General features: G+C 32.4%; 2 protein-coding genes across 4 annotated transcripts in view; one reads left to right on the top strand and one right to left on the bottom strand.

The window, feature by feature from the left end:
- LOC119070077 (espin) overlaps positions 1 to 27777 on the top strand; it is a 67872-nt gene that overhangs the window by 1326 nt on the left and 38769 nt on the right. For 2 of the 3 annotated variants that reach the window (XM_037174382.1, XM_037174381.1), the window contains exon 2: positions 9738 to 10367. In XM_037174382.1, the coding sequence (XP_037030277.1) occupies positions 9784 to 10367 (584 nt within the window). In that variant the 5' untranslated portion in view covers positions 9738 to 9783. Of the gene's footprint in view, positions 1 to 9737; positions 10368 to 15060; positions 15497 to 27777 lie in introns of those variants that run through there. The other variant, XM_037174385.1, reaches the window with a different exon arrangement.
- Positions 8457 to 9544, bottom strand: LOC119070079 (uncharacterized protein C9orf85 homolog). Its single transcript, XM_037174386.1, has 3 exons — positions 9235 to 9544; positions 8911 to 9164; positions 8457 to 8842 (listed from the first exon to the last, which is right to left on the bottom strand). The coding sequence occupies exons 1-3, from the start codon at positions 9450 to 9452 to the stop codon at positions 8652 to 8654; spliced, it is 663 nt and encodes a 220-aa protein (XP_037030281.1). The 5' UTR covers positions 9453 to 9544; the 3' UTR covers positions 8457 to 8651.

Here is a 27777-nt window from a genome sequence, read left to right as displayed (position 1 = left end):
TAAGTGTTGTAATAAGCCATGAAAACGGGTGTTGTAATTTTGGACATTTCAATCTAGTTATCGATATTGAAATTCGTCGTATTTCAATTCTCGGTGGCACAAAGAACTTTACATGCTACATGCGTCGAAGACCGTACTATTCATGTTTGAAGCTCGTCTTTCGACGAACTCAGCATGTAAAATCCATTACATAACTCGGGATAAAAGTGAAAAGTCTCGTTTTCTCGTGTTTATTGACCTCGAACTCTACTTTTCATCTTTTTATCCCCAGTCATATAAAATACTATTTCTCAACTCAGTGACGAAAAGTAAAACTTTCGTTGGTTTTTTGGTAACTGAATTCTCCATCAGATTACCTCTTTCGGCACACCTCACACGATAATTTACGTTACGATCTGCAATTTTTATCTGCAAGTAAATTTTCAGCTACTTAGCCCGGATGACAATTTAGATCTACCATATGTTAGTGTCATTTTGACGCTACCTTCTACTTCTTTGAAGCTACATGCGACTCACTACACTACCGCGAAAATCGATTGTGTATAAGAAATATGATTGTTTTAATCTATTTATTGCAATAAATTCTTTTGATCATTCTGCGTGTACAAAATCAATGCTAAAATATCTAGCACCCGAGTTAACAACAGTTCCATCCAAAATATTTGTTTTATTTGATTTAATTTGTATGCAAAACTCTCGCAGCAGTCCTCCAATAGCAATTTCCAACATCCAAACGTAAGGATTATGGAATTTGAGATAAGTAGTTATGGATCATTTATTAAAGGCTTTCGTCCGAACCACTTGTGATTACAATTTGCCTACCGGACAATTAAGTCTATCAAAGAGGTGTTAGCTTATGAGTTGTTTCAATGTCTTTACTGTCAGGTCTTCGAAAACTATTACGTATTGGGTCCTAAGTGGTAAAAGGTACCGTAAAGGCTTATTTATATGGAAAGTTTGCTGAGAAGCGTTGCATAAAAAGTATTATTTACATGATTTAGATGTGCCAACATTTTTGCATGAATTGACCTCTTATGACAACAAATATGTTGCCATTTATAACGATTAAATTTCTCTATTCTTTTCTTTCAAAAATCGGTTATGTGTGTGATACCAAATCTTGTACTTCTTTAGTTGTACTATAATTTGTGGTATATATAAGACAATACTGGCAAGAGCCAATCACTTATTTTTGTCGTAATTGTCGATAAGAGATGACTGATCGTTCCAAGAAGGCTGAACATGTTCTATGCTAAAACACTCTATCATGGACATAATTACCAAACGATATACAAACTAACACTCTATAATACTACACATTTGATGTAGAAAGCTGCTAAATTATCGACTTTAATTTTTTCGAAATATCTTCAACTAACACATCAAATTAATGAATGCAATCGTTTAACTATGCAGTGATAGCTCCAAAACTATTTAATAATAATACTCCTTCATTGTAATAAAATTACATTAATATGAAAGGAAAAACAATCGCGAACCTTCAAATTTATTATTGTAACTTTTAGTTCTACATAAAAAATTCAGCAAAGAGACAAAAAAATAAAACAGCAAAACGCTCGCTCCAAAAGTCATCTTACCATAACATAAACAATATGTGAGCATTTTGCAATCATTAAAAGTTTATATTTTAAAAACTTATGTGCAATGTGCTCCGTTCTGTATATAAAAAATAATTACTCATCAATTAACGATTACACGTCTTGAAATTATTAGTCTATAATAATGTGCTCTAAAAACTGTATGGACCATGTAAATTTTCAGTTTAATGAAGATCATCAGTACTGCTATATAACACAGGGAACGAAGATTTGCCATTCGGAAATATGGTAACTTTTGTGCATACGCAAATTTACCATTTACGTTTTTAAACATTTTTTTTTTTCAGTAAATAAATTGGTTTTTTGTATAGGTCTGATTTCTGATAAAAATGAAAGCTTGTGAAATAATACATTGGATTTTTACATTAATTGTAAACGGTTCGGAACTGTTATGATCATTGAGAAACCTGTTTCATCTACAGGTTGCTATTTAACACCTATTTTCACAAAATATTTATGCATTTTTCTCTCCTTATTTATTGTCCAAAGTAGAATTTATATTGGCAAGGACATTAACAACAAAAAACATTATTTTACCATTCCATTGCCATGAATGTGAATAACGGAAGATGTGGCAGCTAGACTTCAGTTGATTTTATAAAAAGAAGTTCACATAAGTCAAACAATATAGAGTTTTCCACTCGCCCCTTGTCTGTATATTTTTACTCACAATTTCACAGAATAAACATTCAAGGTAATGCAAACCCTCAGCGGATCAGAGAAATTTCGGATCTTGGTTGAGTTCATGTCTGTATTTTCTTGTGACTAACGCTTTTGCATCTGCTAAGTTTGTTTCCTAAGTTGGAATCGAACTCACCTTACCACTAGCTGCAACTTGACGCAAACGAGTTCAATGTGTATACAACAAGGCTAAATTCATTATTATCATTAAGAAACTGCAATCATATCTCGTACAAGCCTTAAATCTATATGTTACTTCATTTGCTTTAACATACATTTTACTACCTATAAGAAAACACTCAACAAGTTTTTTTGATTGAATTTTTGATTTGAAAATTTTTATAGAAACAATAATAGATGGAATTAACATTTTTACAGCTTTTTTAGGACTTTGTGGTTTTTCTGTCCCTTCGCATTGAAAGCGAAAAACTGTTTAGCCAATTATTTAATTTTATTTAGCTTTGGGGTATATACTTTGAAGAGAAAACTGACAATCTACTATTACTCAGTGTTCTACAAATCGTCAATTTTACAATTATTTTCGATCTCAACTCTCTTTAAAAAAAAAAAACTAGCGACAGTTGTTGTTGCAGATTTTCAGATAGAAAAACCAAACTTAAAGAGAAATGCGCGATTCAATCTTCCTTACCTCGGTTAATAACATGTAATTTGTAATTCATCTGTGCCCAAGCAATTTAAGGTTCAATTTTATGGCAAATAAAAAGTGAAACTTCTCGTAAATGTAAAATGGTATAATTTCGGTAGAGGCCAACAACGTATTCAATTCAATCAATATATTTTTTCACCGTCCAAATTAAGAGATGCTGTATATATGATGGCCATTGTTCAGCGATTTTTGTATCAGCCAGTGGCATTTTTTCATTTTTTTGTTCACAGAAATTTATAATTTGATTTAATATCAATTCCAATCAAAACTTATGTAAACTTTTTCCAATCCACCTTCCGAACCACACCGTAAACGTTACCAATTAACGTAATTCGGAGAAATTTCATGACCCGAAAAAGCAAGAGTTTTAGAAAGAAATTTTTCGATCATAGACAACAAAAACATCGAGACTTTAAAAATTGTTAGCAATTTTGATTTACGAACAATTTGCCCAAATCATACGTATCCGAACCATTAACTGCGAAATTAATATAAAGTTGAAGAAAGAACACACATGAGATTTTATATATTTTTACGTGTAACTGCCAGTCATCCAATCATATGTCGAGGAATGGTGCAGTTGCTTAAATTTTAAATTACTCCAGATCCATCATTACATATACCTGAAAATGATATCTCTCGATTTTAATTTAGCATTTTATTTAAATCGTAAGCAACAACAATGACTATTATAGAGATAGATGAGATTACAATGAACTCTCATTGCAGCGTCAATAGACTCGTGAAATATATATTAAATCGTATATTGTTTTTAAGTGATATTACCACTGAATGAGTGAACACATAACACGTAATTAATGCGAATTAAACAAAAAATGCTTTTTTCTTCGTACATATATTCATAATTACACCAAAACATTCCTTTTGTTTGCTCTATTGAATCTCACCGAATTGTATTAGAGGTGTACAACAGCGTACAGCAATTTAAAAAAATAAATAAATATTTTGTGTATGGTAGATGTGTATACGATCAATCTTCTTCAGGCGAAGATATGCCTAACTCCAACAATCCAACAAAGGTTATAGACACAGACGGTAATTAGAATTGGAATGAAATTTTACAAAAGGAAAGAAAAATAGATTTGCGTCAGCCAGCTGTGTACACATGGTGGAAATGGTGTACACATGAATGATTTAATGAAAGAAGCTTGCAATTTTTTATTAAATCGATGAATGTGCTTCAGAGAGGTAAATATATACACAGACACACAGCTTATACAATAATTCTCATTATTTAGTTGTTGTTTAATTTATGCATCTCTTTTAAAGTGGAAACGAAACAGAAGTAACTTTCGCTGATTTTGTTGATTTAAATAAAAATACGCACAGTACCATGATGATTGTTAGATTTAAAGTTTATTGAATATTGTATGGCAAGAAACGGTAGCAATAGGCATTTTCCGTAAGTCGTCTTTTAGTTGGGAATTGTAAGTCATTTCTTCATAATATACTTCGTATGCATGCAAATACTATAAGCATAAATATTCAAAGCGTACAATTGGTCGACGTATTAGCAGCTCTATCGTTCATTTACACAACATTCCTAATATGGCCTCACTGTCTGATGACGATTAATCAACATTTAATAATAATATTTTCATTTCTCGTCTAATAATAATATTGTATTCGACGTGAACCGATTGAACTTGATCTTGATTGAATTTATCGGTATATCATAGTCAGTTCGATTGGATTTCGTAGCTTGAAGAAAAAAGTGAAACTTGTCAAATTTCCTTAATTAAAACTTCCGGTCGAAGAATCAATTTCGTTCGAAAGTCACAGTCCTGTTGCCATCGAGGATAATTGGTCTATAATACGCAATCGAGCAAATGAGAGCATGTTAGAGACCAGTAAATTGGGATAATGTTTTCGTCTAGAACCTATATAGTATAGTTGGGAAATTTCATGAAACGATTCTGGTTTGCGGCAGCGGACAATTTATCTGAAGAGCGTTTGTATGTCGTCACTTTTTGGGTGTATTAACGAACGAACTTTTATTTTGTTTGGAATATGTTTGTAAGCGACTCTTCACTAATCATGGGTGTGACACTATTCACGCTATTCACATATATTGTATGTTGAAGTGTCTGGGGGGTGTCACTAATGGCTTCAAGAGAGGGTATTTTCCTTTTTAGTTTTAGGTTATTTTTTGTTTGATTTATAGGCATTTCAGCTAAGCCAGGAACGAAATCGGTATTCTGCTGTTAAGAGGCACCGGCACTTCGCTAAAATTGTAGCCTACATTTACGTGTTTGGTAATTCATTTTTGTTAATATCTTTTCATCCGACCACGAATCTATTAGATTTAAATAAAAATTAGTTTTGGTTGTAGTCGTTTGACCAGCTCTGAGAAAAGTAAGCAGTTTAATGAAATTTTCATAAACTGCTCATTGTTCTCAGAGCTAGTCAAATTGCTACAACCAAATCTATTTTCTGTTGAAAGCTAACACATTCGTGGTCGGAATTGCGGTCGTACATTTTTGAAAAAGGATTCTGGTGGAAAGATATCATCAAAAGTAAACTAAAATCGAGTATTTAAAAATCGTCCTAATGTATGCTTTTCGGCAAAGTACCGGTGCCTCTTAATGAAATATTCAATAGTAAGTCTGTGTACCATATTTCACAATGTTTTGTCCATGCCAATGTTCGCACAATCGATTCAAATTTCAAAAAAAAAATTATCCTACTACGAAATTCCTCAACACCCCTACTACACTCAATAGATTAGATTAGATTCGATATATGGGGAGGCTTCTATAGGTCTATAGCCCAGATCTAAGATTCTTCGTTTCCTATTACCAAGCCTTACTCCTTCTACCACTAGCAGTTCTTAGTAAAACGTCATTAAGTCACCTCCATATAATACGGTAGTACCGAGTTATGGTAAACTGCTAGGTAATTCATCATAATTTTGCATAAAACATCCTCCTTAACAAAACCCGATCATCCAATATATCGAATCACCTTTATTTATTATGTTATCCTTCGATCATTAAGAGGTTCCGAGCCTACGCTGAAATTGTAGCCTACATTTCTGCGTTTCGAAATTTTTGATCGCTGATATCTTTTTACGAGAGCCCTTTTTGAAAAATGTACGACCACATTTTCGAGTAAAAATATGTCAGCTTTGAATAAAAAATAAAATTGTCTGTGAAAGTTCCATGTGATTTGAGAAAAGTGTACCTTTGATGCAAATTTGGGGCATCGGTACAGTTTTCTCAAAGCACATGGAACTTTCACAGACAAATTTATTTTTTATTCAAAGCTGACATATTTTTACTCGGATATGTGGTCGTACATTTCTCGTAAAAAGATATCAGCGATCAAAAATTTCGAAACGCAGAAATGTAGGCTACAATTTCAGCGTAGGCTCGGAACCTCTTAAATCCACATAGCAATTTAACCTGTTATAGAAGGCAAGCATATGACCAGTATTATTATCGGCTCTATTACTTCTACCGATCAAAGTGTTTTATTCCGTTGATTTCAAATCTTGTACTTCAATTTGTTTAACATGTATTTTACTATATAAAGGACAATTTTACCCAGAACTTGTCAATTTTTGTTGTCGTCGTTATCGATAACAGATAAATATCCGTATAGAGGCAAAGACTGTTTCTGAGACTGTTTCACTCAACAGTAAAATAAACGCTTGAGTCGTCGGCATTGGCATTGGTGTATGTTATAAAGCACTGAAATTTGAAATTGTAACAAACTTTAATGTTCAAACCGCATCTCTGTTGATGGAAATTCAAATCGAAATAATTTTAGTGTGTGGTATATAATATCGTAAATACGTTTGCCGATGGCGATTTTAATCGGTTTCGAAAGTTTGAATTGATTTTAATTTTCTTAATCGATTCTGTCTCACTAATTAATCTCAACACTAAATGATGTCAAAAAACAATTAGTGAATAGATTTATAAAATAATTAATGCAACCGAATGCACAAGTTTTCTCACTTGGTGTATAGTAAGGAAGCATTTTGTCGGAATTTGATATAGTAGAAACGAAATGGACTTATCCTAAGATTGCGATATTGTGTCCATTAAAGTTCTTTGTCGCTGCAACATTTTTTCAAAATCACAACAATCTCACAATCGTCAGAGAAATAATGTGGTATCCTGGTATCCTAGATACCGGGAAGTCGTCGGGGCGAAAAAATTGGATACCGGGAAATTTAGCCTTCGCCGAAGACGATTTTCTTTTTTTACTGTAAAAATTAGACCTCACCGGGAAATGTCTATCAGCGGGAAGTACTCACCGGGAAATTTCTGTAAGCAGAAAGAATTCAGAACTAACCGGGAAATAGCTGTGAGCGGGAAATCGGAAACAGCTGTCACTGGGAAGAACTCACACCGGGGGATATCTATCAGCGGGAAGGACTCACTGGGAAATATCTATCAACGGGAAGAATTCAGAACTAACCGGAAAATAGCTGTCACTGGGAAGAACTCACCGGGAAATTTTATCAGCTCGAAAAACCTATCAATAAGTTTCTACCGACGGGGATGAACTTACTGTGAAGTTTCTGTTAGCGGGAAGTCTATCAGCGATCAGGGAAGTCTCTATGAGCGGGAAGTACTCCTCGGGAAATCTTTATCAGCGGGAAGAGTTTATCAAGAAGTTTTCGTCACTATCCCGATCCTGATGAATTATTCTTTTCAACGAACTAAACTTTTGATGAGTTACTACTTCTGGTGAAACAGTTCCTAATAGGGTGCATAGACCTAAGAATTTAAAAACTTCGTCTGCGGAGCTTTTGCTCAAGTTTAATTTAGAATTTTTAGTTTGTACAGAACAGTTTCAAAGAATGGTACCATTTTTGCCATCAAAAGTCAATCTTCAAAAAATTTCACTCGCTCCGCTCGCGATTTACTTTTTTTTTATTTAAGTAAATTAAGGCAGCATTTCGGAAAGATTGTTATGCCCAACATATATGTCAGATTAGACCATAAGACAATTTTCCAATGAATTTATATCTGTTTTATCCAAGGATGGACTCGTGCAGTTAGCATCTTTACAAACATTCTCTTCTACATATTGATGAGTGAAAATTCATACAGAAGAAAGTCACGAAAAGGTTGTAGCATTGTAAAAACTAATGTTAGACTTAAATCTGCACAAAATGACTAGAAAGGGCTTGGGAAATAATATTCGCGCCACCGGGAAGTTAATTGCGACCCACCGGGAAATTTTTGTCAAAATTTTCGGATACCGGGAAGTTTTGACTTGGTTACCGGGAAGAAAACATTATTTCCATGCACGGTTGTCTCTGATGATTTCGGAATCAGAATTTTATGTAGATCATTCCAAAATCATAAAACCAAGTTTACCTCAAAATGCACGATTTTTATGGACCAGCTACATTCCTATGTCACTTTTGTACACACCCGATGTAAACACATTCTTGTGGTGCAGTTCTACTGTTTTAAAAGTTCACAAGAACTCAACAAATACCGAAAACATTTTACGGTAAAATACTTTTTATTCAAAAATAAAATTACCAAAACGGATCCCTTTGCACCTGGCATAACAAACACCCGCCGTAAAATGTTGAACACTTAACTTGCTAAAATTACACGTGGAAATGATTCGAATAATTTTGGTATTTATCACGGCGCATTCGAACTGTAAAACTGTGATACCACCCCTGTACACATCTACGATGGCTCGTCACTGGAACTACCGTCTTCGAAATCAAAGTCAGAATCGTCGTCCTCATCATAATCACCATCTTCATCACTATCCTCAGTTACTTTCAATGATTCAAATTTACTTAGAAGGTCCGCTCGACTATGTGGAATTCTGACTGTTTCTTTCACTTCAGGATCATCATTCACATTGCCACCATCTGAAAATAGACATACAATCGGCCGTTGTTCTTTCGTTCTCAAATTCATTATAAAATGTTGGGCTTACCTTCATCATCGTCCTTCTCGACTTCTTTACCCTTTTTCATGAATCGTAGGAACGTTCTACGTTTCCTCTCTGGCAATGATTTTATTAACCGATCCATTTCAACCTTCAATTGTAGCTGTTCTTCTGGTGTAGGTTCTGGCGGTTCAATGGAAACCATTTCAGCTGACTTGAGGCATTTGGCGCATATTTTCTCCTTCTTAGCACAATCCTTACAAGCAACATGGTACGCCTTTTTGACGGTACGGTTACCGCACCTGATTATTAGCAGATTTTAACATTTAATAACAAATAATTTCTGAAATTATTTATAAATCAAACACTTACTTAATGCATGTTTTGGCCTGTGAAAGTGGTTTGTATTTCTTATACTTTATTTTCCATTCGATTTGTGCCTTGCATCGTTCGCACACCTCGCAAACATTGAGTTGATTGATCTTTTTCATTTGTGGTGTTTTATCGTGCAAATCATTTTTAAATGCAAAGCTGTTCTTATGCTTTTGCGATCGTTTTCTTGTTGGACCACTGCCGCGTTGGGTACTCATTTTAGCCAATAAAACGAACAAACCAACGATATGGTGTATCTACTGAACTCGTGTTCAAATAACAAATGAACACCGTAAATATATACGACATGCACATGGCACGAAACTTCATAATCAGCTGATGATAGAATGTGAACGTTCGTGACATCTGTGGGATTTCATCTGTACGTTTGCTTCACTTGGTTGATTTGAATTTTTTAGCGCTTTTCTTTTCTATAAACAATTATTGTTGTGGTGAGAGTTGTAACAATTTTTTAATAACTGAATTTTACACTTTTTTTCTAGGAAAACGCCACCGCGGTAATTGAATGAAGTGACCACAATTCCAAAAATGTTCGACCTAAAAATGTGTCTACTAGATTTTATGAATCTATCCAGCTCTGCGGCACCTAAGCCACGAAAATCGTTGAAAGAAATATCGAACCGTTACTCGTCACACTACATGCAAAAGTACAACGACGTCAATATAATTTATTTCAACGAAAACATGTCGATGACGAGCAAGTGTAATACAATCAAATTTTCTGGCTGCCCGATCGGAACATTTAAGCCCAGTCCGATGAATCAAAGTTTTTCGAACCGTAAGAAATCGATCCGAGAATGGGGTACCGAAACTGTCGCTTTCGATTTTTCGTCCGACGATCGAGCAACGAGTAGTGTAGCCGGTACTAGTAGTACCGATCGATCGAAAAATGACGGTAATGATGATTGTCATAGTGATAATGATGAAGAGTGGTTGTGTAATTTTGGTGATAATGCTACTAGTGCAAATTTGGATTCGTTTTGTACGTTGTGTACGTCCAGTTTTAGCTTTAACAATTGCAATAAGTGTGATGAGTCAACGTGTGGTTCGAAATGTCATTCTTCGGATGCTAGTGAATACGTTCCGACACAATTTGGGGACAAGTGGAACCGGTAAGTCTTACTTTAATTATTATTATATTGCGTCCGTGGTTCCAAATTCTTATTTTGTCGAGTCGGTACGGTATAGTTTAAGCGAAACGTCGTTTACATTGCCGTAACACATTAAGTGGTTTACAAATTCGTTTTCTCACAAAAAAGAAATATCAGACAAAAAAGCACATAAAACTTTCTACCAACGTTGGTTGGTGTACTGGATACGGCATTTCAGTCATTTATTATAAAATTTATCGTAAAAAGCATACCTTCAGGCAATTTTGTTTCATAAGTACAATTGATACAGAAACAACGTACAATTGGTAAAGTTTTCTGCGAACAGATTTCTCTGTGAGTCGAAGCATTCCATTGATTCTGTCTGTTAGATTTGAGTCTTCAATAATTAAATTTTATTTGTGAAATCTTCGAATTTACATCGTCATTCGCGCTGAGTTTTATTTGGGTGGTATGCGGTATGGTACGATATGCGGGTGATATGGACAACTTATTTAGTGATGATTTAAAAAAAAAACTCGTAAACATAAAAAATCTATAAAGAAGCGTCGCAGGCGAAATTTTTTCGCAAAATTACCTAATACTCTAATACTCTGGTTTGCAAAACATCACTGTGATAACTCATGAAAACTTTAATTCCTTTGACTGATAGTCATGGGTCTTACGAATGATAAACACTCTAAAATGTTTGTCACACAATGTTCATTACTATGATTGAAAATACATGGAATGTATGACTACAAACCTTAAATACAGTATATGTTTGTCACACTTTGTTCATTCCTTGATGCCACGGTAACTTGATTTCCAAAAACTTTTTTTTTAATCGACGAAGAATTAAATCCCTCAGGTTAAGTTCGAACTATAAGAAACAGGTGATCTTAGAGATATTCTCAAAAGAATTTTTGTTTTGTCGCTTGATCCGACGATAACTCGAGTAGTTTTCGACAGATTTCCAATTTTTTTTTATTCGACGAGGAATTAAATTTCTGAAGTTAATTTCGAAGATGGTCTTTAACAGACGGGTGATCTTAGAGATATTCTTAAAAGAATTTTGAGTTATCGCTTGATAACATGACAACTCGAGTAATTCTTAACGGATTTCCAAAAAAAAATTATTTGAAGGGGAATTAAATTTCTGAGGTTAATTTTGAGGACGAACGATTGATCCTAGAGATATTCACAAGAGAATTTTTGTCGCAGCACGATGGCTTGAGTAATCCTCAACAGATTAAAAAAAAAATATTATTCGACCAAGAATGAAATTCATGAGGGTAACCAGATCATCATCTGTCTATATAGTTTACTTATCATACGGAGTAATTTTCGACAGCTTTCCAAAAACGTTTGTTCTGAAATTAATCGGGCTAAGTTCGCTAATGGAAATACTGGAGTAATAATCTGCGATTTATTCCGAAAAAACTTGCTGTCTATGCTAGAAAAAAAAAATAACGAATGTGAACTTTCACGTAATCACGAGTTGCATACCTTATTCATATGCAAATAGGGCCAATTTTCAGTAGAACATCGAAAATATTTGACTTTTCATTTGAAACATTCAGCTACGCTGATCCGATTGACAACTTTGTCGAACGAAAATATTCCCTTAGAATTATTTGCTAAAAAGTCTTATAATCTAGAGTATGAACTTTGCGGCCAGAGCGAAGCGAGGGCCGTATTCACACGAGTTTAAATTTATTCAAGAGTTTAGCAGGAAATACGTCCTCATTGCAGCGTCTTTTAGCAGACACAGTAATACCGAAGCATCTTTTGTTTGAAAATGTAGAAATGAGCAAGGTTCAGAACCTTGAAAATAAGCTCCCTTTGCTCATTCTGAAATTTGATTTTCAATAAAATAAATGGAGCGAACAATTTATGACAAAACAATCTATGATATTCTTGTTGCAATTACAAAAATCTATTGAGAAAATATCAGTCAGTCAGTCAAGGGCCCTGACTCACCCATAAGGTGGGGCCTAGTAATTACATGTTCAATAACGACGGCTTTAACTTTACAAATGATTTTAACACTCAACACACTTTCGAGATAAATCCGCTATCGGTTCTTCAAGAACATTGCTAAGAGAGCTAGAGCACTTGAAAATTATGATTGCAACAAATTAGAATGAAGAAATAGGCATTCAGGCAGTGTTAGGTATCAATGTACCATTCATAAAAACCAAATGTATCGCTATACAACCATTAAATCTAGATGCTTTAATTATTGATTGGTGTTTGCATAGCACTGTCAGTGCGTCGGTGTTTGATATAGAATTTTTTACTTCATTACCATCAATACATTTTGCTATTTAAGAAAACACTGAACAGATCTTCCAGCTTATTGTATTGTCTTGGTTTTGTATCGCTGGGTTTGGCGACGAATAATTCCTTACTAGAAATTAATGTCATTGTGATACCTAGTAGTTAAAACGCAGGTTTAAGAAGATCAATCTCCATCAAGTAAAAATTTGCTTAGATTTTTGTTATTATTGTTTTCTAGTTATGACATGATTTTGATGACATAGATGATAGTCAGTGGGACGGATAATCGTGACAGAGTATCTCCAAAAAGAAAATCCTTTGAGGTCGGTATTAAGGATTACGAATTGTGGATTATAATTTTTTAAAATCTGAAATTTCCAGTAGTAGCCTTTGTACAGTTTTCATGGATTTTCTTGATTTTTAGTTTTTCAGTTTTAAGAATTTCTTTTGAATCTCAAAGTTTTCTTTTTAAAGTTTTCAAAGAGGTTCTAGGGACTTTCAGGTCAGACTAATATAATTTTTGTTTTAGGTTGATAGAGGATTTTGAAGTATATCAGTCACTGTAATATTATTCAAGATAGGTATATAACAGTAAAATACCATGTACCCTATGTATCACATGACTTTACTTTTTCACAATATATTTGTTTCCATCTTGGTTTCCATCATTTCCATCTGGGCAAGAATGATTTATTATAATGTAATATAGAAAAGAGAAATAATTTTTTTTTTTTCTAATTTTCTCCGTTACTTTTTTCCACAAAGCAACGAGACATACCGATCTTTCTTATCTTAACTGTACATAATGTAAAATTGTATCTATATATTCGATACCATACCAAAACTATGTATAACTGATCTAATAATTTTACGAGTCTAAATTTTATTTTGATTTTATGCGTTCGCACTTTTAATGTGCCACAAAGAATTTTTATTTCAAATTGAATCTCCAGACTACGCGGTTCAATGGTTTTGTAAATCAATTTAGTGTTTCAGTCGAATTTGTTTTAATGTTGTTTCGGATCGAGAAAATTTATAAACTGCAATTGGTTACACGAGGCATCTCTCACGTATATAATATAAATACTTTCTTTATTCGCTTTGTTTTGAATAAATCATTTGTTCGACATTCGACTCTTCAATTCAATGGAGCCACTTTAAATGTTCGCGTAATTAAATAATTGTGCTTTCGGCTTGGATTTTATGCTAATTTTCCATTTTAATAAAATTTATGAAAGGTCGAACTCGTTAGAATTGGATCCCGAAATATTACGTACTTGCTGCCAGTAGCTCAGTAAGGAATCCTCTGAAGACATCTGAGTGGTGCATGTGATAATGATAAATATAGAGACAAAGTCACTTCCGTCTTCGTTAGATATGAACTGAACTTCATTTTCTTTCAGCTTTTTATAATAACTCTTTACTGCTATTCAGCGTCAAAAACGGAAACAACTGTACAAATTTGCGTTTTCATACAGTTTACACTTCTATTAATATTAATTTTTGAACGTCTCAAAAGATCAGACGGATCTGTGAATCCCCATTAAGATATTCAAAAAATATGACAAACAAATCTATCAAACCTAATAAATATAGAACGTCAATTCCACTTATGAAGGAGCTTATGAAGAAGCGAAATTCCGTCAAACATCAAATGTTTTCGCAGCCACTGATAATCCCACTACTCCTACTACTAATGATTCACCTATTTTTGAAATTCTGATCTTAGCTCCAAAAAGTCTTTCTAATTTTTCTCGATTGAGTACATCGGTATCTTCATATTATCGTCTTTCCAGATCGGTTTCATAAACGTAAACACCGGACGCGGATTCAACAAATCGTGTCTAAGCGGTACATTATTTGAAATTGAAAAACCAAATAGAAAAATTGTGAAAATTGCTAAATTTGCTATGGGCAAATTCAGATGAACGTCAAACAAATCAATCAGAAATTAACGGACTTCTATGTGTGTTTGTTAGTAATACAAAACCACTACAACCGACTGAAAATGTTCAGAATGAAACTGATAAATTCCATTTCTAATTACTTCATGGGAGTCAAGTAAAATTATGAGGAAATACCACCGTCCCGACTAATTGATTAGCTAGAATTTAATGAATGATCAACTCTTGCATTTTATCGTAGTACAAGTTATACCAACAATCATGTAGGGTCACCATAAAATTTGAATTCTCTTCAATTGAGAACTTTCAACGTTCCATCCTAACTTTGCATGATTTTCGTGCACAAAATGCAAAATGTACGAAAATTCAGTGATCATTTCAGATGAAAGATGAAGAAGAAAAAAAAAACGAGAAAGAAAACCTTATGCATATACCATCAAAACAAAATGTATATTATACGTAACTTGACTTCTAACTTTATCCAACAATGTAACATATAGGTATATCCACACGAAGAGAGAGTTTTCTCTGCAGAAAGAAAGATGTTTATTATACATCTTTCAAAGACGGTGTAGCTATCGTCCGGTAAACATTTAAAAATTTCTTTCTGCTGTTGTGAAGTTAAGTCAGCATTCGCGTTGCATTCGATTTATGTGAGGTACGATTTCTGCAGTTAATTAAATTGTGATTTGTTGTACTGCAACGAGAAGAAGAAAAGGAATTATTTATGCGGTGCTATCGATCTTAGTTTTTATTTATTTATGAATTTTTTTTGGTGCAGATGTTTGATGCATAGACAATAATAATATATTTATAGTGTAGTGTGTGTGTTTATATGGATATTATATGCCATCATCCAGTTTCGAAATAAGATAAGGTGTACGAAATCTTACGCTATACATTACCGGATACAAAAACTTATTTGGATTATTTATTTCATCGACTACATTAAATTTCAATTTAACGGTGAGTTGATTTTCAATTTTAAAAAAAGAATCGACGGACGGTATATAATTAAACCACAATCACTAACATATTCCAAGCTACATTGCGCTTGGCAATCATTGTTCATTTTATATGCTACCTTTTAGGATTGGTTATATTCTCTGCGTTTAATTACGTCTTTTCAAAAAAAAATTTATTCCTTATATCCATTTCTCTTTTAATTAAATTGATTAATTAAGAGAAATACGGAGAAAAAAAAGTTTCCTCTAATTTAGCAAAGTGCAACGCAGTAGCGCTCAGTCTTATTTATTTCTGTTTTGTTTCTGTTCACGTTTTTCCATCATACAAAATCATGGTACAATAGAGATTATATGACTCTGACTCGACTAACTATACGATTTATTATTTGCTTTAATTTATTGGGAAATGGAATGAAATGATGAGCTCATTTCGGATGCATGCGTAGCGTATATATATATATATATATATATATATATATACATTCGTAACAGCCGTCTAATGAAGTTACAATTAAACTGTGTAACCGCAGGTTGTTGTAAGATAGTAAAAACGAATAATTTTAATTGCGAAAATATCAATCAGTCGAAAGATTTAATTAGAAAACTCAGGTGAGTGTAAAGTGAATTGGAGAAATTGATGTTATGTTTGGTGGAGATGTAGATGCGCTACAATAGTGAAATATTTGCAATAACAAGTCATTGACAATTTAGCAGGCTTGGTGTGTGAACTGAAACGAGGAAATACAAAAATCTGAAACTCATTGCTCAATGACGGGGCATAAAAATACTACAGCAATTGTTGTACTCTAACACTGTCATTGCACTTTACAGCATTTAATGTATTTTAAACATACTATTGTCACTGGTCACTAACTCTCACCTCTCATCATATATCTTTTATATATATATATATATATATATATATATATATATATATATATATATATATATATAAAAGGCATGCCTTTTACACTGTCCTGTTTCCGTGCACCCATAATTAACACTCTAAGACCAATCTCCTCTTCGTATGAGATCATTCACGAATGGCCACTATGACACTTTACCAACATTCAAACGATGTAATCTTTTCGATATGTAAAATTCTAATCATTTTGTGGAACTTTATTGCCTTTCAATACCATATACGTACAGTACTTCGTGTTCTTATTCTTCCTCGTTTCTATTATTATTATTTTATCATCCATCCATATTCTATCGTGTTTTCTATTGTTATTCACGCATTCCAATTAAAAAAGATACACAAATTCCATTCCATCACCATCAGATATATATATACTATATAAGGAAATTAAATCAGTATTACAGTTGCGATATATTGCAAATAATAATTACGTACTGTGATTCGATCAATCAGCGTTAATAATATTTTTTTTTTGTTTTGTTTTCATTGTAACAATATATATATCAGCACTACATACACTACATACACATAAACATAATAAAACACTACAGCTCGCAGGCTGAGATGGATGTCTATTGTTTCGCGCAAAGTTTATTTATTGGAAAAATGCATGTTAGATGAATAAAATATTCGATGCACACCATAAAATGCACATTTGAAATATCTTCACTTATTGGATTTTTCGTTACAACGCTATAGAAACTGAACTCACATAACGAGGTTCGGTTTAGAGTGAGTTTGTTATATTATACCTATTCGCATTGTGTGTGCTATTCTTTAACCATATCGATTAGTGTGTTATGTAATCGAATCCCGTTAAAAATTCTTGTAAAATAATAATTTTAAATTGCGGAATCGAGAAAATAGAATATAGCATGTGTCAGAGATGTGACCTAAAAAATATTTTATTCTTGCCCACGGATTCGATGTTAAAGATTTCTGTTACGCGCAAAGATTTTCCCTCATTATTAATGACCTAAGAATTGTAAACTGACTATATTTGAAATTGACAGGGGAATTCATCATTGCCCTACGTCTATTCTCTCGTTTTCGCTTATGTCATAACGCTTCTCCGAGTATTAACACTCGTAAGTCAAACTTCAAAAATCCTCCAGGTAGTTTTAACTTACACCAAGAATATGTGATTCCTATCGTAACGAACGGAATGCAGTACTCATCCTGATTTCATCAGCCTCAAATATTTTTTTTTGAACTCGAATTTATTAACCAGCAGGGTAATACCCCTGAAGTAGTACAACAATCGATATCAACATAACGTTAAACAATCAAAACAATTAAATCAGATCAAACTTCAAGGAATACGATAAGAAAGAAAATGTTTCGACTGTTAATCCTAGGAACAGTGCTAGGGCCTATGCAATAGCACATTGTATTGCCATATGAGCAGACATCTCGGCAAGGCTGGATGCTTACCCTCATTTATCTCAATAATATATTGTACCAAATCGCATACCATTAACCATTCATACTAAACAGTCCGACGAGATAAACACGACAACCATATTGTGATCGTCGTTTAATGTAAAAGCAAGTAAAAGAAAATCAAAAATTCATTTTACTAATTAGACCTTAACGCCATTTGAATGGAGCCATACCAATGATAGAGACATATTTTTAGAAATCGTAATATATTTTTGAATGGAAATTGTGAATAATATTTGTCAATGATCTTTATGAGTTGGATTGTACATTTGGCATATTACATACATCCCATCCCATACATAATTGAAGTACGGATACAATTTTCATTCATTTATTGGACCGTATAAAATTAATAAAATATTAAAATGAATATGAATTAGCGAATAATAAAACGTCTGAAAAGATAATAAAAACTTGGTCAGTAACCTTCATTATCTATTGTATTACCATTTTTGTTGCTGTTATTCTCCTTTTCCGAAGAATATTATAAAAAAGAATAATAATTCTGGTGTAAGCAACAGAGAGAAGAAAGAAACACTCACTTAACCATCCATAACATAAAAATTATGCTAAACTTTAATTGTTCTTAATTGGTAAAGCACACGTATAAATAATGTAAAAAAAATGAGCGTTTAATGATAAATAAATCTGTTGTTCCTACATATAGTCTATCATGCATATGGAGATTATGTTTATATGAATTCGCTCGTGTTTCTACGATTATGTTTTATATTGTTGAAATCTGCAGTTATGACTAATTATAAATATTTAATTATCACTTCGGTCTAAATATCTTAAAACGTTTTCGTTAGAAATAGAAATGAAAGAAAAATATTTTCTTCTCACTTAATAATAACAAATCGACGACTAATGCATCTCTTTCGCTCAAAACAATCTTGAGCACGATCTTATTAATTTCCTCGTATTATAATTTGTGGTACGAAAAGAAAATAATAAAAAAAAAAACTGCAGTCAGAACAGATTCACTCAACTATTTTACCGTACAATGAACACATCTTTATATAAATGGGAAAATTTTTCTCTTCTCTTTGAGTCACATACATATATAAATGACAAGGAACGGTTCATTCCTTGAACACTGTACCTGGTCTTTATTTTAAGCTACGTCTTTATTTACAAGAACTGTATTACAACTAGTACAACTAGTTGCTTTGCTAACATTAAAACTGTGTAGAATAATGTCTAAGTGTAATGGTTAGCTTAAAATATTTATAAATTCATGTGATGATCATGTTGATGTGATGACCATGTTGGAAATTTTGTTGTTCGGACATCCTATGAGCATTCTCCAGATACTCCAGCTACGTCTTTATTTACAAGAACTGTACTACAACTAGTACAACTAGTTGCTTTGCTAACATTAAAACTGTGTAGAATAATGTCTAAGTGTAATGGTTAGCTTAAAATATTTATAAATTCATGTGATGATCATGTTGATGTGATGACCATGTTGGAAATTTTGTTGTTCGGACATCCTGCAATACACTGCAATGAAAGAAAAAAATATGAAGCTATACACCAAACTTTCATGTCCAACGTCGAGACTAGAAATCGTTTCTCATTGAAATATTAGCATCAGCATTAGCATATTTATCGAATCTAAATCAATGAATTTTGATTGAGATATCAATTGTAAAATTGGTTTACAATTTCAATGGTTTTTACCATAATTTATACTAACAAAAATTTCTTCTTCGTTTACAAATAAAATGAAAGATTGGAATTGTAACGAGACTTTTGTTTATATCCATTAAAATATTTTGATGATTACAATGGTATATGGTCGATATTTATTAAAAGAAATATAGGTACCGCCTGCATTTAATCAGAAAAACCATTTAAATAAATTCAGTTCGAATTGATGGCTTAAGCGTTAAACTGTATTATGGTTGTGTTTGATGGTAGTCCTTTCAAAGATTATTTGCTGTTGTGTATCATGTTTAATATATTATTATTCAATATTTTACTTCTTATGTTTAAACTCTTTAAAATCTTTTACTTCATTTGCTTAAACCAACATCTTTCTTAATAAAAGATAGCATAGCTCATCGTTTACTTTTGTTAGCTAAGTTTTTAAAACATCATTGTAAATTCGTTGGTTAAAATTAAATTATTTTTACATGCTTTTGTTTTCCATAGGGTCGAAAGTGGCTTATTACACACCTAGGGAAAACAAGAAATTTAGTTTAGGTTTCAAAAGCATGTAAAATCCATTACATAACTCGGCATAAAAGTTGAAAAGTCTCGTTTTCGTGTGTTTATTGACATCGGATTAACATCGGATCGCATCGGCGGATCAACAAAATTCACACGAAAGCTCTACTTTTCAACTTTTTATCCCTTTTTATGTAAATAACTATTATTTCGCTGACACATGCTATAAATTACAAGAAAGGATATCTAAAACAGTATATTGATGATAGAATTTGCTTGGAAGGACCTGCTTGTCCAAAGACAACAACAAAATTTGTTGATAATACATTGTGAAGACCATCAAATTAGCAATAATTGCTGAGAAATACTCTCGTTTCATCTCATCTTCTTCTCGTCCGCTTAATTGGTCGACTCATTGTTATTTTCCATTTTATGTTCGTATTAACACAATCGTCCGATCGCCCCAGTTTTGAACTATTGTTTCCAAAGAATTTTTTTTTTGATCTTTAGCTTCTTATTTGTTGTCATTGTATGTACAATTATATTTTTTTACATATATTTTCCTCGATGTTTTCAAGAAGTTACGGCCAAGGGCCAGTAACACTGCTAAGATCACCGGTCTATTGCACTTAAAAAAAAAGAAGATTGAAATAATTACACCGTGTACACCTTTGGTACTCTTTTTACCTGAGACAGTGAGAAATGTTTATTGTGTTCAATCAACTAATGATTAGAGCAGAACAACAAGTTTTAAATTAAAATTAAATTATATATTGCATTGACAACACAACAGATGCTTCGAATTGCCATCAATAATTATTATTAACAGTAATGTTAATTTTCGCGTCTTGAAGTATTTATGGTTTTATAACTTGAAATCGTAAGAAACTCAACTTGCGGTGTAATTTTTTATATTCGTTATAAAAGCTTCTGTATATTACATACGCTGCATTCCAATTTGAAAAGCAATTGCACAGCGTACCGCACATATAAATCGTAAATCTGTTCGTATATGGCATTTTATGAGAAAGTAATAAATTCTTTTTCCATTTGAAAATGGAGATATGATTCTCAGTGATGATGAAAGAAAAGGCTTTCTGATGTTACAGTTTACGCTGACGGTTGTATATATAATTGCAACAAGAAATTAATTTACAATTCCACAATTTTGTTATGATTTATTTTGCATTAATGTGATGGCAATATTCATTTTCAATCATTCCATATAATATGTGAAAAGTAGGTAGTATGTTAGTGTGGGAGGTATAGCCGTAGCATGTTATTTTCATGTCTAAGTAGCTCAGATTAGATTTTTCAAAAATTTGTCGGCCCTAAGAGCAACTTTACTTTTACTTAAAATGACTTTGTAGACCCTTAATCGACTTGCAATTACACTTTTATAAAACCTTAACTTATAAAGCACAAAATTGTTTCTCCACATTTTACCGAACTACTCCGTTGATCTCAATCCCAGAGGCTATTCCACCACAGCTACTTCAAACACAAAAGTAAAGAAAGTTATGGGATGAGAATGGTTGTTGGTGGTATTAGTTCAAAACACATGTCCGTTGATGTTTCTTACTTGATACAATGAGAAAATCATTTTGCCCAAAGTTAATTTGTAGTTCACGTAATAGTGGATTTAATTATGAATTTTCTTGAAGGTTAGTCGTTTTGACTAGTTTCGAAATCGGGGACTAGGACTCACTAGTCAAAACAACAATTTCCAGACACGCTGAAGTGATCTATAAACGATTTTCAGCTTCGTCGCGCAATCATAGTTTAAGGTGATTAAGGTGAATGTATTAGTCTGGATCAAGAAACAAGTGCTCGTTAGTTATTTTTTCTCTAAGAGTCTATAAAAATTAATCGTATCAATCAATATGAATATCATTACTGTTAAATGATGTAAAGAAAAAGTGTCTAAATAATAACGGTAGGTCTTCTTTTTGTGGCTGAAGTTTCGTGCAGTATTAAGAGTACATAAAAAGACATCAACCACTATATTTAAACAAAAAAAAAACCCCACACGTTTCGAAAGTGTATTTCAGTGGAAAAACTGATTTTAATAATAAAAATATTGAAATTTATTATTCGGAAATAATCCGTTGCGCAAACATTACATGTTGTCGACCCGATTTTTTTTTATTTCATAAATATAAAAATATTGAATTTGTAACAAAACATAATGAAGAGCAAGTGTTGAATGGACAGAACTTCTTATAAAATCTTCTCTTTTTTTCTTCTTAATAATAATAACAAATAATTGTGGATATACATAAAATGTAAAAATGTTTACAAAAGATATTATTGAAACGAGCATCACTTGCTGTAAGTGTTATAAATGATTTTTTTACACAATAATTGGATAAAATTTAACCTACTTCTGCATATTCATAACATAGAAATGCTGAAATGCTCTTTTTCAAATTATTTCTAAATAAAAAAAGATCGGATTTAATTGCATTAATTAAATGTGTATTAACTGTAATTCTGTTCGGCGCACATCAGTGTTGTATTACTTTAACAATTCTTACAACGAATTTAAATACATTTAGTTCCACATTTATGACTTTATTCATCTTCGCATCATAGTCGTTTAAATTCAGAAATTTCCATTTTCTGTGCTGCTTCATGTCATGTTTAATTTTGCATATTTACTGCACAAACCTTTTACAAACTCTAACCTTAAACCAACAATCATGTCTTTACACACAAACAAAAAAAACAACATACGGTCGACTAGTGTCGATGGGGGGTTAACAACTAGGCGAAATCGCGTCCGACATTCTTCCTTTTATAACGTATTCAATTGGCAATTACCTCAAAGGCATAACGTTTGTCAGTCAGCCTTGAGTCCTCAATACTCAGTTTCTCTAATATAATTTACCAACAATTTCGGCAGATATTTCGACCGAAGTGCGGAGAATCGTGATTTCCAATGACAGAGGACTTTTGAAATGAAATCCTACGAATATTTTGCGTAGAATATTTTGAAGGAAAAAATGAAAGATTTTCAAAGGATTTGCTTAAAAATTGGTCTACTGTCAAGGATGTTGTGCACTTTTAATTGATTTTATTAGGAGTTTCTATGACTCAGAGGATTTTTTTGAGTTTTGAGTAGCAAAATACATTTATAGATTTCTCGATTTTGACATTTTTTGACAAATCTACGTCTAACTTCATCAAATAGTTAAACCATCTGCGTTATATTCGATCGAATAAAAACACAACATTTTTCACTAGTTGTGAACCCCTCGAGTTTACAGATATAAATTACCAATTTAAATTCCATCATCCGAATTCAAATGCATTTCGATTGTAAACAAACATCGGATATTGATGAATTATAAATCTAATTGTGATTGGAGATAACCAACATTCATTAGCATTGTTTTAAAATGCTCAAAGCAGCTTTCATTAGCTGCTCAACTTCAACAGTATAGTATAAATATACCATTGAATAACAATTAAAAACCATATTCAACCTTGATCTCCCGCATCACCTAACCGTGGAAACAATAAAATCTTCTCCGGCATAAAAAAAAATTGAAATAAAAAATAAATTAAAATTTTTGTTGAAAATTATATTTGTTAATATTTTTGCCGCATTGTCATAAATTATAATATGATTCATGGTTCGTGTTATACGATATCGGCGGTAATAATTTGTGGCAAAAACGTCAGACGTTTTTCTGCTTTGATAATGGAAATATTGCAGAATTGATTAAATTTGAATTTTTCTACCATTCAACGGTGAAAGTTGAAACTTGTTAGTTAAATGCTTCGCTTTTTCATAAAGATTATGAATGCAGTTTTTTTCTTCTTCTTTTTAATTTTCCAATGTTAAACTTGTATTGATTGTTTTTGCGTTTTTTTATGTTACAACAATTAAGAAGAAAGTAAGTTTTCAGCGACATTGATGCTATTTAAAGTGACAGAAATTGTAGCGACTTTGGATATCTTTTTATACTTCATTTTCGAACATGTTTTAGTAAATTCATTTACAAACAATTTTATATATTTGATATACAGCAGCTGTTCAATAAACGGCACCGGTAGTAGTAAATAATGAATTTATTTTAAAATTTAATGAAACCCAGTCACAATATGCCGTTGTAATCTTGGAAAAATTAGATCTGATTATGCTTTAAAATGTATTAAATATGTTAAAGACTCACTATTCATCGACGTTAGCGAATTAAGGTGGTTCAGTCATTATTTAGTCTTAATCGAACGGTCTTTTAACGATATTGGAACCGGTTACGTGGTGATGCATTGATAAAATTTTAACCATCTTTGATGCCTTCGATCGGAAAAAACTTCTATCTCGTAGGAGTAGTCTAAAAAATTTAAATTTTGATACCTATTACACTATTTCGTTGCATCATTCATTCAAGAAAATCTAGTACTAGTTCTATTTCTATTGAAAGGATTCATTGACGTTAAAATTACGAAGAATTCATAGACGTTTCCTAAACCATGAAGTTGAAATTTTGTTAGAGATCGTTCATCCGTGGAATGCTATTTACCTATTTGTGCTGAAATAGCTGTGCTCAATGGACTGTAAGAGTCGCGAAAAATTGTGAATGGTTCGAGGCAAAATTTCGAACTAATTGTCATTCCGAGATATTGTTTTACAGCTCAAGGAGCACAACAGTTATTTGATATTAAAGTGTCATAATTCGAGAAGAAGTGACAAAGTTAAGTTTTTGTCTTAATTTTGATGAGCTGTCTACGCTGAAGTTATAATTGATGGGTGAATATTTTTATTTCCGCTCCTGGTGCATGGTAAAATTCAATGAGAAATTCGAGCTGATTGTTTTTTTGCTGGCACAATCACACTCAATCGACCAACATAGTGAAACATTAGAGTTAATATTCGACCATCACAGTGAAACATTAGAGGTAATATTTGCGGATATTTTATTTGCATATATTTACTCGTAGCACACATTGAAAACATATATAATTGCCCCAAATTAAACACATTTAAAGACTTAATTTATCGTAAATGTAACAATTTCTTTCCGACTGAAAGTAAACGAATTAAGCGTAAATTAATATCAGTGAAAGGAACCACAATTATTTAATGGTTTACGTACAGTATACGTACAGTATACATCATCTCATCGATGTTTTTATTTAAACGTTTTTTGAGTATTGCAAATCTTGCAAATAATTTTCTTTCATTTCAATGTGGAATTTAGTTTATTAATTTCTATCATGACAATCAAAGTCATATAATTGTTATGTAAAAGGCTTTATTGTATTTTCGTGTTTATTTATAAAATTTAATTTACAAACAGCACGTCATCACATTTAGTCGTTGTTAACAGTTTAATAACTTTACAATTCCAACAATTGTATTACAAAAACAAGATTTTTTTTACGCTTTTTTCTTCGGTGGAAAGTATCATCGAAGAAATTTATTGTTCGCAATTTTAATCTTGTAAATTTCAGTAGGAGTTCTCGCAACTACAATAAACCGAAGTGTGAAAAGAATCAACACTTTCAATCTTTTCATGCTAGTCAATTTACGAGCGGTTGGGAGTTAGAATTTATATAATTGCTTATTTTTTAAAAAAAGCGAAAAGTCGTACGCCTGAGAAATACCATGCTTGCCCGCCCGAGAAAACGTGTCCAAAATATTAACCAAAACTTGAAAGTTTGAAATTCACAACATAAATCTAGTAAACTACAAAATATAAATCTTAAAATGAATGGTACATTCAAGATGGATATTCGGAATGAATTTCTGAAATCAACCTACGCTTCAGCTTCAAGTCTAGAGATAAATATCCGACGTTTAGGCTTTAGGCTCTAATGGGTTTTGCAGTAGTAAAGTAAATACACCGGCGGAAAAGTTAGACAAAATTTATGCGGGAACAATTTCAAACCACTATAACTCCCAAATCATAAAATATGTTGGTATTCAATTTTCTGTGAGTGCGGTACACACAATTAGAAGTAAATCATTGAAACAGCAACATTATTGAAACGTACTCAAGCCTAAGAACTTATGTTGCCGTGTCCTTTTAGATACAACTCTATTATCTTATCGACAACTGAGGTAGCGCAAAAGCTTCTACGGCAGAGTTTATGCGAAAGTGATGAAGCAACAATGATATAATCTTTGTATCTGGTTGAACTGTAACAAATTTTTGAGCTAAAAAATTCCCTTTGAATCTGTAATGCCATATTTACATTCATTATTAGGGTGCTAAGAATCGAAGTGCAGCAGAGTTTACAATCAATATATTCATTCAACTCTCATAGAAATAAAAAAAATATTTATTGTCATCAACGAGCAGAGCATGTCTGGGGTCAAATAAAACCGAAAGTTGTTTAGACTTCTGTCTTCCAATTCGTTTCTACCAAAAAATAAATCAATTTATTACGCTACACAAACTCTGACTAATGTGAAAGCTAAACAATTAAATTCACCTCACTTTTCTTCTAAATTGTATACAACTTGTCAAACGAGTTCGGACAATTTAATCAACACAAAATTTCAATATTATATTCAATTCGAAACAACGATCTGAACAACACCAACCATATTATCATCTCAATGTGAAGATATTGCTATTATTTTATGGCTGCAGAGAAAATCTCTCTTTATCATTTCAATATGATCATCGTCACTTTCCACTTTTGATTTCGTTATCGTTGTGGTTATTTTCAATGGATTCTTTTTAATTTTTTATTTTTAGTTTTGTTGTTAAAAACAAAAAGCCCAACTTTAAATTGTGTTTAATGTTGGCGATTTATTCTATTGAATGGTCAATATACCGGACCTCATGCCTAAAATTAATTTTTTATTAACATGTCGTTAATTTTGCCACCTCGTCAGCAAACAAATCGCTTTTTCCTTTCATGTGAATGAAATCCAACTGGACAATTTGTGCTCTGTATTTCGGAAATATGCGAATTAAAATTTACGGTTATGCTAATTTGACCGAACAAAATTCACATGAAAAAAGAAGAATTAATTTTTTTGGGAAATGAATAGTGGCATATCCAACATACGCATTGTTGTACACACACCTTGTATCATACAGTTTATATAGTCAATCCAAAAATAAAAGACAATTTTTCGGTTTGATAATACAAAAACGTAATTTCGTATCATAATTATCACGACAGTATTACATAGTCAGTCGGTTAACATATGGTCGTATAAGAAGCATGTTTGACGACCCTGAAAATATTCAATGTAGAGGAACTGGGTCAGTCTTAACAGTCATAACGTTTGTTTTTGTTTTTTCAATTGTCATGGTTTATTACCGGCTGAGAATAATTTTTGGCATCACATCTTTCACAGCTAAAATATCTAACAGATTCGCATATTTATTAGAAAAGATTTGTATATTTTGACGAAATATTAATTGCTTATCATTCAAAATCAATCAAAATAAAGGGGATAGCTCACTGATCTCAATGAAACTGATTTTTATATTGGGATTTTTGTGACAAGCAGCCTATCACAAGCAGACTATTTGACCCTTCATATCCACATTTTATCTGCAGCACAGAGTCCAAATCCAGACCTATGCGCCAGCTGGCTGAACCAGCCACGTCAACCGAATTATGGTTTAGCCGAACTTAATCCGCTGATACCCATCAGCCGATCGGCTGAGTCAGCTGAATAACGGCTAGATATACTTTTTATTTTTGTTAACATTTTGAAAATTTGTTTCGAAATTTTTTTAAATAATCTTTGGACCAAATTATTTTCT

This window comes from Bradysia coprophila (genome assembly GCF_014529535.1).
Source record: "Bradysia coprophila strain Holo2 chromosome X unlocalized genomic scaffold, BU_Bcop_v1 contig_45, whole genome shotgun sequence".
Classification (NCBI taxonomy): domain Eukaryota; kingdom Metazoa; phylum Arthropoda; class Insecta; order Diptera; family Sciaridae; genus Bradysia; species Bradysia coprophila.
This window is presented reverse-complemented; position numbering and strand designations above follow the sequence as displayed.

Excerpts from the sequence above, each read along its gene's own strand:
- LOC119070079 (XM_037174386.1), bottom strand. The coding sequence starts at position 9,452 with ATGAGTACCCAACGCGGCAGTGGTCCAACAAGAAAACGATCGCAAAAG. Across the intron at positions 9,165-9,234 it reads CAGGCCAAAACATGCATTAA|GTGCGGTAACCGTACCGTCA; the intron begins GTAAGTGTTTGA and ends GCTAATAATCAG. Across the intron at positions 8,843-8,910 it reads CGAGAAGGACGATGATGAAG|ATGGTGGCAATGTGAATGAT; the intron begins GTAAGCCCAACA and ends GTCTATTTTCAG.